The sequence below is a fragment of the Haliotis cracherodii genome, unplaced genomic scaffold, assembly GCF_022045235.1.
Source record: "Haliotis cracherodii isolate W230 unplaced genomic scaffold, xgHalCrac1.p SCAF_18, whole genome shotgun sequence".
NCBI lineage: Eukaryota > Metazoa > Mollusca > Gastropoda > Lepetellida > Haliotidae > Haliotis > Haliotis cracherodii.
Window position 1 is genome coordinate 20,308,648 of NW_027266273.1, and position 18,593 is coordinate 20,327,240.

The 18,593-nt window shown below is 43.2% G+C and overlaps 2 protein-coding genes across 2 annotated transcripts in view; one reads left to right on the forward strand and one right to left on the reverse strand.

Annotated features, from left to right (window-relative positions):
- Positions 1–24: 24 nt before the first annotated feature.
- Positions 25–18,167, reverse strand: LOC139465865 (UBX domain-containing protein 4-like). Its single transcript, XM_071247822.1, has 12 exons — positions 18,020–18,167; positions 14,024–14,129; positions 13,512–13,540; positions 12,871–12,989; positions 11,955–12,166; positions 11,471–11,525; positions 6,439–6,608; positions 4,180–4,302; positions 3,788–3,890; positions 3,553–3,675; positions 2,072–2,271; positions 25–1,705 (listed from the first exon to the last, which is right to left on the reverse strand). The coding sequence occupies exons 1-12, from the start codon at positions 18,099–18,101 to the stop codon at positions 1,561–1,563; spliced, it is 1,467 nt and encodes a 488-aa protein (XP_071103923.1). The 5' UTR covers positions 18,102–18,167; the 3' UTR covers positions 25–1,560.
- A 75-nt stretch (positions 18,168–18,242) lies between these two features.
- LOC139465866 (stAR-related lipid transfer protein 3-like) overlaps positions 18,243–18,593 on the forward strand; it is a 69,794-nt gene continuing 69,443 nt past the window's right edge. The window contains exon 1 of the mRNA XM_071247823.1: positions 18,243–18,520. Within this exon, the coding sequence (XP_071103924.1) occupies positions 18,497–18,520 (24 nt within the window). The 5' untranslated portion in view covers positions 18,243–18,496. The remainder of the gene's footprint in view (positions 18,521–18,593) is intronic.

The following is an 18,593-nucleotide window of genomic DNA, read 5'->3' on the forward strand; positions in this document are numbered from 1 at the left end:
TATTTTACAATTTTTACATCAAAGTTCAGGTAATAATTTAAAATGACAGTTCAAAATCATTTTACATGTCAAATGGCATAATCAATGCAACAAAATCAAGCAAGGAAATATTCGTACGACCAGTAACAATGTATTATTTACAATCCTTAACATCACAAATATCAACAAGGAGAATCTCTTGTTCAGTGTATGTCACAGAAGATCAAGACAATAGTATCAATGTGACACTGTCGCCTCTGACAGTCAACAATAGTAGAAATGCAAGAGGCAACAATGAGAAGGTTAAGATGAAACAACAGTCACCTTAAGACTTTTTCCATAAATAGCAATGATCTAGGGCAAAAATATGTGGCACAACTACTTTTTAAATTTCATAATAGTGTAAAGGATTTTAAAACAAACTACATCAGATAAAGATTCTTAAATCTATTTCCTAATAGAATAACAAGGATGCAAGCCACATAGTACTGCAAATGTTGGGGAGAGTAAGCCTGTGCTTGAAAAAGTTACATCATCAGCATTGTAAGCGAGAAGAAGCATTATTAAACTATTCCCAACTATGCTCAAAATTCACAGAAATACAAGAACATTTTCAACTGAATTCAGGTTCCACCGAGTTCTGTCTATCAGCTCATATCAGTTTTAATACCCCACTGTCGGGGGTAGTTCAGGGGACTTTGAAAGTCTGTTGTTAACGACTCTGAATGAGGCCATAAATCCCTACATTCATTGTGTACATATTTACCATGGTAAACGATGATGTGTCACCAATCCTGAAATTCCAAGGAACCACTAGAGTAAATTAACAGAGCTGCTGACTAAATGAGAATCCCACTACCTCACCAAAGCTGCAGACACCTGACTCAGTAAGAACCTTACAATGGTGTTTCACCAATAGCCCTGTCTCCTTTGAGACATTGACTCTCCTCCCGCCAGTAATCACGGTAACAGAAAAGAAGGGAAGCACCTCCGCAACAAGCTTTTGATCAGGAAATCCGGTACCAGCAAAGAGACACACCCTTCATTTACAATCTCACTGAAATCAGATTAGATTCCTGATTTCAATGAGATTTCCTTCACTTATTGATGAAACTTATTTCACACCCAGAAATGTATATAATTGAATGTTTACAAATTCCTCCTGTTCTGATTTCAATGAGATTTCCTTCACTTGTTGATGAAACTTACTTCACAGCCAGAAATGTATATAATTGAATGTTTACAAATTCCTCCTGATCTCATTTCAATGAGATTGCCTTCATTTATTGATGGAACTTATTTCACACCCAGAAATGTATATAATTGAATGTTTACAAATTCCTCTGTATGAGCATTTACAGAGAACAGAAATAGAAATCTTTAAAAATCCACATATATTTCTCCAGCCTTCCTATGCACCTAGAACCACATTCTATATACATGATGAGAGATGCGTCCTGTAAGGTGTGCGACAGTTTTCGGGTGAACAGCATCAAGGGCAGCAATATGTCAATTCACAATCACACAGCTTGTTGTGCAGCGGTAAACAGGGTCCAGCACACAGGGGAGTAGTATCACAGTCTACATCTGCTGTGTAGAGTTCCCGTTATAGGTTGCTCTGTCATCGTCATCATCATCGGCGTTCCTGAAGCGGTGAACTTTACCCTCGTTACGACTCACGCCTCCACTGGCTGTTCCGCCACCTGCTCCCCGCCTTGGATACGCTCTGCAATAAAACATCAGCCATGTAACATGCTGACTTCAAACATCAACATCCAAAAGATGTGAGTTACCCTGAGATAATGGACCTTATTGGTGAAAAATCACAATTGACATCATAAGCATTGATCTACGCAATTGGGATACCATGACATGCACCAACCAAGTCAGCGAGCCTTACCTCACTATCCCGTTAGTCGCCTCTTACGACAAGCATAGTCACATTTAACAGCAAGCATGGGTTCCTGAAGACCTGTTCTAACCAGAATCTTCACATGTGCAGGTGTTTGTGGCCCTAGACTTGTCAGACTTAAGTGTAACGTTAACAAAACATGCTCCCTCTGAAGGAACACTTGGCTGTTGCAATACCCACCCTGTTCTTCTGTCACCCCCTGCAGCTCTGTCTCTCTGGGTGGAGGTGCTCGGAGGGGGTGTGGGTGAGGATGATGATGAGAAGAAGGACCGCAAGATGTTCAACAGGAATAGGAAAGGGGCGAGGATCATCTGTAGTATGCCACCGCTTGAGACAGCGCCTCCCCCTCCTCCGCTTGGCTGCGCCGCAGACTTGGTGCCCTGGAAACATCAGTGAGTGAGTGAGTGAGTGAGTGAGTGAGTGAGTGAGTGAGTGAGGTTCCAACTACACCATAGCATCCTTCACATCTGGACTAGGCAAACTAGTGATCGAAACATGAGTAACAATTCCACATCATCAGGGTTTCAGCCTAGTCACATTACATGCAAGCAGTCTAGTCATATGACACACAAGCAGCCCAGTCACATGACACACAAGAAGCCCAGTCACATGACACACAAGAAGCCCAGTCGCATGACACACAAGCAGCCCAGTCACATGACACACAAGCAGCCCAGTCACATGACACACAAGCAGCCCAGTCACATGACACACAAGCCCAGTCACATGACACACAAGAAGCCCAGTCACATGACACACAAGCAGCCCAGTCATATGACACACAAGCAGCCCAGTCATATGACACGCAAGAAGCCCAGTCACATGACACGCAAGCAGCCCAGTCACATGACACACAAGCAGCCCAGTCACATGACACACAAGCAGCACAGTCATATGACACGCAAGAAGCCCAGTCACAACATGGAAGCAGCCCAGTCACATGACACAAAAGAATTTAAGTCATATGACACACAAGAAGCCCAGTCTTGTGACACGCAAGCAGCCCAGTCACATGACACGCAAGCAGCCCAGTCACACGACACATAAGCAGTCCAGTCACATGACATGCAAGAATCCAAGTGACATGACACACAAGCAGCCCAGTCACATGACACGCAAGAATTCAAGTGACATGACACAAGCAGCCCAGTCACATGACACGCGAGCAGCCCAGTCACATGACACGTAAGCAGTCCAGTCACATGCCACGCAAGAATTCAAGTCACATGATACACAAACAGCCCAGTCACATGACATGCAAGAAGCCCAGTTATATGACACGCAAGCAGCCCAGTCACATGACACGCAAGAATTCAAGTGACTTGACACACAAGCAGCCCAGTCACATGACACACAAGCAGCCCAGTCACATGACACACAAGAAGCCCAGTCACATGACACACACGAAGCCCAGTCACATGACACACAAGAAGCCCAGTCACATGACACACAAGCAGCCCAGTCATATGACACACAAGCAGCCCAGTCACATGACACACAAGCAGCACAGTCACATGACATGCAAGAATTCAAGTCACATTACACCCAAGCAGTCCATTCATATGATATGCAAGCAGCCAAGTCACATGACACGCAAGCAACCCAGTCACATGACATGCAAGCGGCCCAGTCACTTTATTAAAAGACGTTACACTACTTACTGGAATAACCATGACGACAGACGAAGGAGCCAGCTGCAGATCGGCAAATGTCAGCGACATGTCTGCATCGGAGAATGTCCGTCTAGGAAACGTAGTTGAAAGGGTAACTTCACCTCCAACATGCTGAAAAAGTAAACAAATTGTTTCGTTAACAGCTAAACAAGAACTAAATAAGGCTTGGAATCAACAATGGATACTCCATGATATTCCACACATAAAGGTTCAGATAACATACTTGTGACACAAAGTTGTAGGCTTCTTGCAGGGTGTTTCGAGACGGGAACTGCTGGGTGACAGACGAACCGTCAGGTAACCGGAACTGTATTCTTGCGGTCTCACTGGAAATAAGATCAGCATCAGCTCAGAAGATTAAACATATTGAGCACATCATACAACTTAACATCTATTTATGCATTGATTGGAAGGCAAGTTATGCACAACAAAAACTCATTATGTTTACTAGGTCAGTTCACAGAAAATGGCATTCTCAAGACAGAAACACAGTCATACAGATTATTTCATAGATTTGAATTTCAGGAGGCACATTAGGCACATGAGAACCATAGTGTTCTTTCTGAAGACATTCATAAACTCATCTCCGAATGTGTCTGACGAGGGAAGCGTTACCTCCTCTCAGCCTCTGCCTTTGCTGCAGCTTGTTGCTGAGCCATTAGCTTGGCTCGTTTTGCCTCCTCTTGGGTCTTCTCCCTATCTGCTTTCTCCTTGTTGAAGCGTGCTGCTCTCTCCGCCCTGAATCACGGCACAGGTACACAATCACAAGAGAATCCTTGAAATACTTACAAGTGTTCTTGTATATAGAGGATATTATTTAAGATTTGACCTTCACTTTGTGTGAGTTCATTGGAGTATGAACCTTCATAGAGTGAGGGCCAAACTGTACAATGTTTGGCCCTCACTCTATGAAGGTTCATACTCCAATGAACTCACACAAAGTGAAGGTCAATTCTTATAATTTTTTATCACAATTTCTTACCTTAAAGGATGTAGGTCAAGATCTAAACACAATTTTATTTAGTACGTGTGACTTCATGTTTATACTGACAGCCATACAACAACCAGCTATATTGCGGAGTAAAATAGTTCCTCAAAAAGAGAGGTGACATTGGCGTATGGGTGCACAACTTGCTCTCCAGAAACATCTTACGCAGCACATGTGTTCGAATCATATCCTCATTAGATGAGAAAGGTCTGTAAAGAACTGCCTCAGTAAGTCAGTCCCAGTGACAGTGCGTCGTAATACATTTACATCAAGTACAAGACGTCAAAATGGCCGACACGATTAACGTGACGGGAGAGATTTCCGAAGTTGTTGATGAACCTTTGGCGGTTATATGTGTTAGTCATCATTGATCAACTGGCCGATCATTGAAAGTTGAATAAAGATGAGTAAAACAGACACAAAGGTAAATTCATAGATTGCTGGAGACGGTCAATGTTAGCCTAGGCACGGATCGAGTCGATACTACGATAGTTTAGATGTGCATTTCTTCGTTTGTTCATTAGGATGGGCCGTAGCGAGGATATTCGTGAACAATCATGCAGTCACGCTCTCTGACATTTCTCAAAGTATACTGAAACGCTGAGACCAAGAATAAAGGTTCTAAATGATCAGAAAGAACGCTTATGTATGTTTTCGTGCTAGGGAATTCCCAGGGGTTTCCCCAGGAATGTGGAAGTAGTCCGTCAGTGTTTACGTCATTTCAAGAACACGGTCTCGTGAAAAACGTATGAACGTCAAATTGTGTCGTTCATACACTTATGAACATCAATTTCAGGGTCTTGTGACCGACCTCTCGTCCAATGGAAAAGCCGTATATCGTGTAAACTTCAAATAAAAACATTATAATTATATAAGTGTTCATGTCATACTATGTTTATGACATGAAAGTCTAAAGTTCGGAACTTTGGCACAAGCGTCGGAAACATGGTATGACATGAACATAAATATAATGTTCTATTCATTACCGAAGATGATGTCTACATACAGAGACGAATTGTCGTGCTGCAAGTCGCAACAGCAGCTGAACCACAATTTGTCGAATGATGTCAACAATCTCCATCTATGACGTTGTTTCTAGTGTGACATCATTTAGACCTCACATTACAATAAGATTCAAATGACTTCAACAATGCTGTCAGGATGACAGAAAAATAAACCGTTGTCTTGTGATGTAATATGACCCTCGGGCACATGATTTTTATGAATTCCGAATCCCTCGTAGGTAATAAAAAGGATAATTGGCTGTACTGTTAACATGTTTACTTGGTGCAAGGAAAAGAAATCTTCATTAATTCAAATCAGAGGATAATTGCACTGATTACTCCCTAGAGATAAACTTTCTAAACAATTATCAACACTCATTTTACAAATTCTCAGTATCTTCAAATATCAAAATTGGCCAAAATATTAAACTGATTTTTTTCTCACAACTCATTGCTGATCATTAGTATATCACAAACAACCATGGCCTGCATCGGTTACATAGTAGCTACTCTTCCTCTCACTTGCCCCTCTTGGGTATTACGAGGGGGAACAGATTTTACACAATTGTGATACAATGGCATGCATCCACCAAGTTCTCGAGCCTGACCACCCTGTCCCATTATCCCTATCACTATCCTGTTACAACAAGCATGTGTTGCCAAAGACGAATTCTAACCCGGGACGAGATAACAGATAAGAAAAGCATACTTGTCATAAGATCACAATGAGGATCAGTTGTTAACAATGGGATGATGTGTCAGACGACAAGAAACATTTCATTGCTCATGCCATTAACTATGACCAGCCTCACCCAGATTCGAATATTTAAAATCCACCATGACACACTAGAATATTGCTGATTCACTAATCACTTATTCTACCTGTCTCTGGCGATCTGCTCCTTAATCCGCTCCCGAGCCTTCTTGTCGTCCTCCCTGTCCTTCTTCAGTTGTTGGGCTGTTTCCTTTAGCTCCCGGTCCTGCTGGAACTGTTTCAACTTCTGCACCTCCTGCCCCAACTTGATCCGCTCCATCTCCTTCCTCTTGACCTCCTGAAATACCAGACCCTCTTGTAGCATAGGTGGGATGGCAATGTGCCTAGCTTAGTGTTACACCAATACAAGACCCTCTTGTAGCACAGGTGGGATGGCAATGTGCCTAGCCTAGTGTTACACCAGGCCCTCTTGTAGCATAGGTGGGATCACAATATGCCTAGCTTAGTGTTACACCAGGCCCTCTTGTAGCATAGGTGGGATGGCAATGTGCCTAGCCTAGTGTTACACCAGGCCCTCTTGTAGCATAGGTGGGATGGCAATGTGCCTAGCCTAGTGTTACACTAATACCAGACCCTCTTGCAGCACAGGTGGGATGGTAATGTGCCTAGCCTAGTGTTACACCAGGCCCTCTTGTAGCATAGGTGGGATGGCAATGTGCCTAGCCTAGTGTTACACCAGACCCTCTTGTAGCACAGGTGGGATGGCAATGTGCCTAGCCTAGTGTTACACCAGGCCCTCTTGTAGCATAGGTGGGATGGCAATGTGCCTAGCCTAGTGTTACACCAGACCCTCTTGTAGCACAGGTGGGATGGCAATGTGCCTAGCCTAGTGTTACACCAGGCCCTCTTGTAGCATAGGTGGGATGGCAATGTGCCTAGCCTAGTGTTACACTAATACCAGACCCTCTTGTAGCACAGGTGGGATGGCAATGTGCCTAGCCTAGTGTTACACCAGACCCTCTTGTAGCACAGGTGGGATGGCAATGTGCCTAGCCTAGTGTTACACCAGGCCCTCTTGTAGCACAGGTGGGATGGCAATGTGTTTAGCCTAGTGTTACACTAATACCAGACCCTCTTGTAGCATAGGTGGGATGGCAATGTGCCTAGCCTAGTGTTACACTAATACCAGACCCTCTTGTAGCATAGGTGGGATGGCAATGTGCCTAGCCTAGTGTTACACCAGGCCCTCTTGTAGCAGAGGTGGGATGGCAATGTGCCTAGCCTAGTGTTACACTAATACCAGACCCTCTTGTAGCATAGGTGGGATGGCAATGTGCCTAGCCTAGTGTTACATCAGGCCCTCTTGTAGCATAGGTGGGATGGCAATGTGCCTAGCCTAGTGTTACACCAGACCCTCTTGTAGCACAGGTGGGATGGCAATGTGCCTAGCCTAGTGTTACACCAGACCCTCTTGTAGCAGAGGTGGGATGGCAATGTGCCTAGCCTAGTGTTACACCAGGCCCTCTTGTAGCAGAGATGGGATGGCAATGTGCCTAGCCTAGTGTTACACCAGACCCTCTTGCAGCACAGGTGGGATGGCAATGTGCCTAGCCTAGTGTTACACCAGGCCCTCTTGTAGCATAGGTGGGATGGCAATGTGCCTAGCCTAGTGTTACACTAATACCAGACCCTCTTGTAGCATAGGTGGGATGGCAATGTGCCTAGCCTAGTGTTACACCAGGCCCTCTTGCAGCATAGGTGGGATGGCAATGTGCCTAGCCTAGCGTTACACCAACACCAGACCCTCTTGCAGCACAGGTGGGATGGCAATGTGCCTAGCCTAGTGTTACACCAGGCCCTCTTGTAGCAGAGGTGGGATGGCAATGTGCCTAGCCTAGTGTTACTCCAACACCAGACACTCTTGCAGCATAGGTGGGATGGCAATGTGCCTAGCCTAGTGTTACACCAGGCCCTCTTGTAGCAGAGGTGGGATGGCAATGTGCCTAGCCTAGTGTTACATCAGACCCTCTTGCAGCACAGGTGGGATGGCAATGTGCCTAGCCTAGTGTTACACCAATACCAGACCCTCTTGCAGCATAGGTGGGATGGCAATGTGCCTAGCCTAGTGTTACACCAGACCCTCTTGTAGCAGAGGTGGGATGGCAATGTGCCTAGCCTAGTGTTACACCAGACCCTCTTGTAGCACAGGTGGGATGGCAATGTGCCTAGCCTAGTGTTACACCAACACCAGACCCTCTTGCAGCATAGGTGGGATGGCAATGTGCCTAGCTTAGTGTTACACCAGGCCCTCTTGTAGCACAGGTGGGATGGCAATGTGCCTAGCCTAGTGTTACACCAACACCAGACCCTCTTGCAGCATAGGTGGGATGGCAATGTGCCTAGCTTAGTGTTACACCAGGCCCTCTTGTAGCATAGGTGGGATGGCAATGTGCCTAGCCTAGTGTTACACCAACACCAGACCCTCTTGCAGCACAGGTGGGATGGCAATGTGCCTAGCCTAGTGTTACACCAGGCCCTCTTGTAGCACAGGTGGGATAGCAATGTGCCTAGCCTAGTGTTACACCAACACCAGACCCTCTTGCAGCACAGGTGGGATGGCAATGTGCCTAGCCTAGTGTTACACCAGGCCCTCTTGTAGCACAGGTGGGATGGCAATGTGCCTAGCCTAGTGTTACACCAACACCAGACCCTCTTGCAGCACAGGTGGGATGGCAATGTGCCTAGCCTAGTGTTACACCAGGCCCTCTTGTAGCACAGGTGGGATAGCAATGTGCCTAGCCTAGTGTTACACCAACACCAGACCCTCTTGCAGCACAGGTGGGATGGCAATGTGCCTAGCCTAGTGTTACACCAACACCAGACCCTCTTGTAGCACAGGTGGGATGGCAATGTGCCTAGCCTAGTGTTACACCAGACCCTCTTGTAGCAGAGGTGGGATGGCAATGTGCCTAGCCTAGTGTTACACCAGGCGGTCTTGTAGCAGAGATGGGATGGCAATGTGCCTAGCCTAGTGTTACACCAGACCCTCTTGCAGCACAGGTGGGATGGCAATGTGCCTAGCCTAGTGTTACACCAGGCCCTCTTGTAGCAGAGGTGGGATGGCAATGTGCCTAGCCTAGTGTTACACCAACACCAGACCCTCTTGCAGCACAGGTGGGATGGCAATGTGCCTAGCCTAGTGTTACACTAGGCCCTCTTGTAGCAGAGGTGGGATGGCAATGTGCCTAGCCTAGTGTTACACCAACACCAGACACTCTTGCAGCATAGGTGGGATGGCAATGTGCCTAGCCTAGTGTTACACCAGGCCCTCTTGTAGCAGAGGTGGGATGGCAATGTGCCTAGCCTAGTGTTACATCAGACCCTCTTGCAGCATAGGTGGGATGGCAATGTGCCTAGCCTAGTGTTACACCAACACCAGACCCTCTTGCAGCATAGGTGGGATGGCAATGTGCCTAGCCTAGTGTTACACCAGACCCTCTTGCAGCAGAGGTGGGATGGCAATGTGCCTAGCCTAGTGTTACACCAGGCCCTCTTGTAGCACAGGTGGGATGGCAATGTGCCTAGCCTAGTGTTACACCAGGCCCTCTTGTAGCACAGGTGGGATGGCAATGTGCCTAGCCTAGTGTTACACCAACACCAGACCCTCTTGTAGCATAGGTGGGATGGCAATGTGCCTAGCTTAGTGTTACACCAGGCCCTCTTGTAGCACAGGTGGGATGGCAATGTGCCTAGCCTAGTGTTACACCAACACCAGACCCTCTTGCAGCACAGGTGGGATGGCAATGTGCCTAGCCTAGTGTTACACCAGGCCCTCTTGTAGCACAGGTGGGATAGCAATGTGCCTAGCCTAGTGTTACACCAACACCAGACCCTCTTGCAGCACAGGTGGGATGGCAATGTGCCTAGCTTAGTGTTACACCAGGCCCTCTTGTAGCACAGGTGGGATGGCAATGTGCCTAGCCTAGTGTTACGACAACACCAGACCCTCTTGCAGCACAGGTGGGATGGCAATGTGCCTAGCCTAGTGTTACACCAGGCCCTCTTGTAGCACAGGTGGGATGGCAATGTGCTTAGCCTAGTGTTACACCAACACCAGACCCTCTTGCAGCACAGGTGGGATGGCAATGTGCCTAGCCTAGTGTTACACCAGGCCCTCTTGCAGCACAGGTGGGATGGTAATGTGCCTAGCCTAGTGTTACACCAGGCCCTCTTGTAGCACAGGTGGGATGGCAATGTGCTTAGCCTAGTGTTACACCAACACCAGACCCTCTTGCAGCACAGGTGGGATGGCAATGTGCCTAGCCTAGTGTTACACCAGGCCCTCTTGCAGCACAGGTGGGATGGCAATGTGCCTAGCCTAGTGTTACACCAGACCCTCTTGTAGCACAGGTGGGATGGCAATGTGCCTAGCTTAGTGTTACACCAGGCCCTCTTGCAGCACAGGTGGGATGGCAATGTGCCTAGCCTAGTGTTACACTAATACCAGACCCTCTTGTAGCACAGGTGGGATGGCAATGTGCCTAGCCTAGTGTTACACCAGACCCTCTTGTAGCACAGGTGGGATGGCAATGTGCCTAGCCTAGTGTTACACCAGGCCCTCTTGCAGCACAGGTGGGATGGCAATGTGCCTAGCCTAGTGTTACACTAATACCAGACCCTCTTGTAGCATAGGTGGGATGGCAATGTGCCTAGCCTAGTGTTACACTAATACCAGACCCTCTTGTAGGACAGGTGGGATGGTAATGTGCCTAGCCTAGTGTTACACCAATACATGACCCTCTTGTAGCACAGGTGGGATGGTAATGTGCCTAGCCTAGTGTTACACCAGGCCCTCTTGTAGCATAGGTGGGATCACAATATGCATAGCTTAGTGTTACAAAAATACCAGACCCTCTTGTAGCATAGCGGGATCACAATATGCCTAGTTTAGCAGTAGAAGACGTAACGTGTACGTGAGACGGCTCTCCCGACCACATGAGAGGAGGTCACTCGTAAGCGTGACGGTCTGTCAGTGGACCATGGATTTCTGCATGTTGCACAAAAATGTCTCTACAAGCGTTATTTGTGAGAATAATAAAACAAAATAAATTAAGTACAGTTATTGATCATCATACTAGTTATATGTTTAGAGTTACACAGTGGGAAGCAACATCTGTTCATAAACAAAACTGTGCTTACCTCTTCCTCTTGCTTTCTCTTCTCCAACCTTTTCTGCTCAATTACCTGCTTGGCTCTGCAAGAGACCACAAATCAATGGATGGCAATACTGCAGTATTATTGGGGGTCTTCATTGAAACAGTGATTATGGTAGACACCCTGTGAACATTATTTCATTTGTTACCTAACTTAAATTTGGACGAATTAGACAGTCTGTCTCCATGGTCTCTAATGTATGTTGCTTGTTTCACAAAGCACATGATGGTTATGATTGTTGTCATGTACATGGTGTAAGGCCGATTCTCAAGTCTGCCTGCATCAGTTATCATGCTAACTCCTCCATGCCACACATAGCATTTTGGGGATGAAGGAAAGGAATTTCTCAACCATCCTGGGTTTAACATTAAACAAAATGTCACCTGCTTAAACTGACTCGCAAAGTCCAAAGGATAATTAAATCACACATCAGCTGAAGGTTATTTTTGATAAAGATTCTTGTTCTTACTTATCCACTTTACTGTCATGGTCAAGCTTTGGTATCTTGGCCTGAGTCTCAGTGACGTCATCCCCCTCCCCGGACACAGAGGTCGACGCTGCTGCAGGCTCTGTCACCTGTGCTGCTGAAGCTGCTGCTGCTGCAGGCTCTGACCGGCTGGGTTCTGATTTAGGGACTTGAGTTGGTGTTGTCTGAGTTGGTGGACACTTGACAAGATGTGTCTGATTCACAATTGAAAACTCTTTGGAGGTGCTTTCTTGGCATTTACATATCAAATTTCAATTTGAAATTGTATCTACTCATAGCAGTTCTTCACCAGGAACAATCTAATACCGCAAACGGAGGATAATTGAGTCTAAAGTGACAATGTACATACAAGATATACCATTAATGGCATCTAGTTCCCAGTTCTAACTGTGCACTTATTAAGCAGTGAAAAGTCACAGAGAGAGATGACTCATGCAATCATAAATTTGAAACAATAATTTCATGCACTTAAATACGTTCCTGGATCCCAATGTTTTGGTTTGTTTGTTTGTTTGTTTGTTGTCTAACACTGCGCTCAGCAATATTCCAGCTATATGACGGCGGTCTGTAAATAAAGAGTCTTGACCAGACAATCCAGTGATTGACATCATGAGCATTGACCCATGTAATTGGGATCGATGACATGCATCAACCAAGGCAGCAAGCCTGACCACCTGATCCCGTTAGTCGCCTTTTACGATAAGCACTGTCACCTTTTACCGCAAGCACTGGTTGCTGAAGACCTATTCTACCCCGGATTTTCACGGGTCCCAATGTTTTGGTATTATACTTTGGGTCGATGACTCAACTCCAATGTTTTAGTATTATACTTTGGGTCATTGACCCAAAGAGAGTGGTTCACAACATGAAATGAAAAATGATACTGTTGTGTGCATACCTGTACGACTGACTTGACCTTGTCCAAGAACTCTGTTCCTCCCAGGTAACCCCCCGTGACCTCCAGCGGAACGCCATTAGCACCAATGAAAAATGTTGATGGAACAACTACAACAGGGTCTGGTGTTGGTCAAGGGAAGTAACTCTGTGGCTCTGAATACACTGGCTTATGCAGGTACTGTTCCTTAGTGACACAGATTTTATTTGTAAAATGTGAATGTTTTGCACTTTAAAAATCCAACATTTGCTGATGTTGTCTAATCTAGTCTTGATGAGAAAGTGTGCAAGAATCAAACATGGGACTTGGGAACATTGAGCAAACACTTAAACAGCGTCTCCTTCAGGTACATATCTGGTCCAACAGTCATCGATCTGTTTGACTGTCCTTGTCTACCTACATAATATGTAGACCTGTTATCAAGACAGGTAACATAGGCCCCAGCATGTTAGCCTTGTGTGACACTACTTGCCCATATTTAATCATGCAAGACAAGGAGAGAGTTTTCATTTATTTTCATTACCTTTAGACTAATGACTCATTGCACAGCTACGTTTTAACATGGTTAACACGGCTAAGCCATGATCTGATGATCAACAAAATGTCAGCAAAAAAATCTATAACATTTTGAAAAAGAAGGATACATATCTGTGAGAAAAAGCCACACTCATCACTGAAAAGCAGAAATAAATTAACAGTTATATGCATGAAACTATATCACACACTATTTCTACTCCTGTCCCATTTATAATGACACTGTATAAGAAAACAATTCATTCTTCTACTCTGAGGTAGTTGATGTTAACAATTTTGAATGGTAATGCTAATTTTACAAAAACTAGTAACATTGAAATCAGTTCATTAATACATGCTTCATTCCAAAAGGTATAAACTAATGTCCGACTACCAATCCAGATTCAATGAAAAAATATGTTTAAATCAATCAGTAGTCAACATTGACAAATACATAATAAATAGAAAATGCAGAAAAAATAAAACATCTCCATGTAAAAATAATGTCTTCTTTTCTTCTTAAAATGAGAAAGGATTTTAATTACTTTACATATGATAACAAAAAGTATTTTTGTGAAATCTTGTGATTTTACAATGGAGTAATAGGGTGTATAAACATTTAAAATGATCAACATGACCAAACCTGTTGGCTTTGATCTTGACAGCAACACAACCTTCTTCTTCACACAATTCAGTAACTTGTGCATCCTCCCATGTTGCATTCATCTGTTTGGACAAGTCATCTTCACCTGCAACAAGTTTTCAACACCTTCACCATGTTGACATAACATACCACAGCTTCATGCTTCAACAAAAGAAATCATAAACTCCTCGATAGAATACATATGCACTTCTCAGTTCACTCAGTGTCTCAATTACCTGCACATCAGATGGTTTACAAACTGTCACTGAAAACAAAATATCCTTACTTCATGAGTGAGTTGGGTTTAACGCCGCTTTTAACAGTATTCCAGTTACCAGGTATATCACGGCGTGTCAGCTTAATGTGGGAGGAAAGCCCGAAGTGATGCAGGTCTCAGACGTTTACCACTTCGGTGAAACACACGAGCATGGGTTTGGTGCTGACAAATCTAGCAATAATTGGGGAAAACCGGGATTCGAACCCACAATCATAGGTTTCTGGCTTGCCCAAGGGACGCAACTCTGCACAGCGAATCGCGGCGCCTTAGACGACTGGGCCACCCGTGCCCCCTTACTCCATGAAGTCCAGTGGTCCAGATTATTGAGAGAAAAATGGAAATATAAAAATCTCTTCAGAATAATATTTGGATAAGTGTTATTATTAAAGAAGAAATAGAGGATATTTCACCCGTCACGAGATGAGAGAAACATGATATTTCACGAGACACATGGAATATCCTATTTATTATATACTTTTTGTGTCGTTGTTTACGGGAAATTTTATTATTTCTTTACAAATGTAAAACCTTGAAACATAAATTCTCCCTACCTAACACACAGGGAGGGTTCACCACCCCTTGTATTTGTGACTAAAAAAGTAGTTTCGTGTTTGAAAATTCTTTAAAAAATATTAACGAAAGTAACAAAAATTATTTAGGGGCATGAAAATTCTGTATCATACATATAGATATGATTATATACAAAATCAACTTTAACAAAAAATATACTTGAAAACTACCAACCGCTTTTGGAAGCAAAAGAATGTACGCTGGTCAAGAAACAAAAAGGGTGCTTTGCAAAACGAACTGTCTCGATTGACGAGTTAAGTGAGAAATTGATGGTGTATAACGAAACATTTTCAAGACAATAACAAACAGCCTGAAGCGATATTAACGCCATAAATGGTCACCTGTCATTTTTTTGCCTTGTCAATGTGGAACTAATGTTAAAAGGAAGCCAACAGTTTGTGTTGACACTTACAATAAAGGTGGACAATTTGAGGGGAAGTTACTCTTGTATGAGAATAGTTTCTTCAGAGTGTTATTTTCAAAGCAGTGAAATATCAAGTGTCATGTTCACTGCAGTGAAATATCTATTGTAATGTTCACTGCAATGAAAATATCTCTTTTCTTAGCTTCGAAAACTTAAGTATATAATAAATGTTTATATGTCTTACTTTACTTCAATCAACATCACAATTTTGGAAAAGGTTGAAGGTTTCAGGTGCAGAGATTTACCTAGACCTGCTCAGAGGCCGATATTTGGTCCCAAGTCCGCAGCAAATGTCAGTAAAATGTCCCAAATTAAAACTACAAATTTCTCACTTCCTGCTGTTAGAGTTATAACTAATGTGATGGCTTGGTCCATCTTTATGAAGCAAGGCAGCTAACTGACTGAAAAAGTCCAGTTTCCACCCATGCCGAACTCGGCTTGAATTTCAGGGCTTGCTTGTACCGACACCAGTGCCTATAAATGAGTTATGTCCCTCCTATTGACCAAGCAGATTCCAACTCTGATATCATTATCACTTGCATTGCTTCAAACAAAATAGCGGCGCCCAGTGAAGACGATCTGATCAATAATCAAGATGTTGTAATAAAACAGGTCTTACTAAGCGAAGTGCATCAAACCATGTGAGCAAGGCCACTAGAAAATATGGTCAGTGAGTGAGTGAGTCCGGTTTTACACCGCTTTTAGCAATATTCCAGCAATATCACGGCGGGGGACACCAGAAATGGGCTTCACACATTGTACCCATGTTGTACCCATATCGGGAATCGAACCCGGGTCTTCGGTGTGACGAGCGAACGCTTTAACCACTAGGCTACCCGACCGACCCAAAATATGGTCAGAATATTACTTTACAGATTTGCCATTTTCAAATAAAAAACTGCAGAAACTGGGCATACATGTTCCCATCAATTATTACACCAATCAAGTATGTCCACACGAGATAAAAAGAAATAATTATTTAGAAATGACACAACCAAAATTCATATTCAGATAAATTTGTTGATTATAATGGATCTTCTGTCATGAAAAGAACATTTCCTTGGGAACTTTCACAAATTAAACATTAGTTCCTTATAATTTTGTGTTATACCTCTTCTTTTTCCTTCCATCTAATAATAGATATTCACAATTTTTATAGAAAAATCCCTATTTTAGACAGTTTTATAGTATTGATAGTAGAAGTTCCACCAAAGAGGAACAGACACCCTAAAATGAGAACAAATGTCTTGACCCAGTAAACATGGTAATGGAGTTCATATTATGTGTATGAGATCCAAAGGCACTTCTACACTCCTTCAACAAAATCTTGATTACACCTTCAACCCTGGCAATTCAATTCACATCCACACAACTGAGGAAGACAAACTTCATCCAGACTGGATTATCGAGTAGGTTCCTAAAGTGCAGAGTCACCAGGAAGAGATTTTTGCACTTCCTACACAGAAGGAAACATCACAGATCCTGAACATGTTCAACATTTGATGAATAATGTCAAACTAAGACTGTAATTAACATCTGCAAAGTCCTGTCAAACCTCAAACATATCACTGACTGATCAAGGTCTGACATGAAATGTTATTGATATCATAAACTGATGTATTTTTGTTTATGTTTCTTAATTTATTTATTGGTATGGGATCTCATAAATCAATCTGTCTTTGTCCATGTGTATAGATCAGATCATGGCTCTTCTGACTTATTATTCCATTGCCACAATTCGGTTCAGCCCTCGATAAAATGCCACACCTCTCTCAACCGAAACCAAAAACTAACTGCCCCCTCACATCACACCATTACATCACAATGTCATAGAACTTATTAACGTATACACATCATTGCCCTTTTGAGTGGTCGTATAAGGTAGCTGTGTTTGATTATCAGCGTTAGAAATTGTCACTGGTCCTGTAGTCCTTGGAAACTTGCCATTTTTAAGGGTTTTGCTATATGTTATAATTATCAGGGCTAGTGGACTAAAAATGTTACTGTCTACCGCTGATTATGGTGTGGTTATAAATAGCAAATAAAGTAGCTGAATTGTTTCACCCAACAGTAACAACACACTACCTATTGTGGTGTTAACTTCACTGGTTTGATAAGTCAACACATAATTCTCACTACAAATGATTTTTACTTTTAATACTTTAACAAGGGGTTCTTCAGTATTATACTGGAGAAGCCACAAAAGCTTAGAATACAGTATATCCTAAGCTATTGTGGCTTCTTCCCTCACAGTCATGTTCTATCTAAGTATGGATCTCCTCTCCCAGAGTCTCAATGCAAACAAGATTTGGTTTCATGTGCATATATAGGTTCCCGTGGAACTTTTACAACCAACATTTGTTCGTTTGGAGGTGCACATCGCGTCAAATTTTGGTTTCTATCACACTGAAGTTTGTTCCAGTTATACAGGAACCTTACACACATATGTTCGATCTTGTGAAACTTTCAATTGTCTAAAAGAGGGAAATGTATGCATTGTGGTTCAATCCTTTTAGTTGCATATATTTTTTTATAGTTTAGGTGGGGTTAATGGTGGAAGTCTTACCCACCATTTGCTGTATACGAAAGATGTCTACTAACATCCTATTTCACACTGTGATTTTCGCTTCCCTAATGAGATCTCATAATTGTCACTTTCATTTTGGTGATGGCCTACCAATTTGAAAACAATTTTGACAAGTTCTACCACCAAACAAAATATTACCTGCAATGTAGACAATAAAAATACTGTTTTCAACTTTTGCTGCTTGGATAGCTTCAGGAATAGCTCCCTCAAACCACTTCATTGTTCTAGAAAAATAAGCAAATCATGGAAATCTACGTGTTTTCCCTTTGATGAGTTTCTTTCCGGAAGTTATCATTTCTGAAGCAAGCGTTCCGTCAAGGGAGATAACTCCCAATACTTACGTCTCGCGTCTAGGCCTACACTCAACTTTCACAGTGGAAATAGCTAAAACAGGAAAGAAGGAATTGGATGGTTCTCAAAGATTCACAATTTGCGTTCAGTTTTTGTCATGTGGTATTAATTTTATTCGTGTCTATTTAACCGGTCTACTTAATCGCTAGTCAGTAAAAAAATAAACATGGACAAAATGGCGGAAGTACCGTGTGACAGTATTTGCTGATCATTTGCATACTTGGCCTACTCACCTGATAGCATTACAATAGGAGGATAAGGACTATGTCAGTGATGTCTCTTAATACGGTACGTATTTTATATTGTATTTTAATGTTAAGACATCATTGTTAGTTTCATAAAGTTGACGTGCATTAATTTT

Bases quoted from the DNA above. Each gene is read 5' to 3' on its own strand.
- LOC139465865 (XM_071247822.1), bottom strand. From the start codon at position 18,101: ATGAAGTGGTTTGAGGGAGCTATTCCTGAAGCTATCCAAGCAGCAAAA. The intron at 14,130-18,019 runs GTAATATTTTGT...AACTTGTTGCAG, and splicing joins TTTTATTGTCTACATTGCAG to GTGAAGATGACTTGTCCAAA. The intron at 3,891-4,179 runs GTAACGCTTCCC...TCTTATTTCCAG, and splicing joins AAGGCAGAGGCTGAGAGGAG to TGAGACCGCAAGAATACAGT.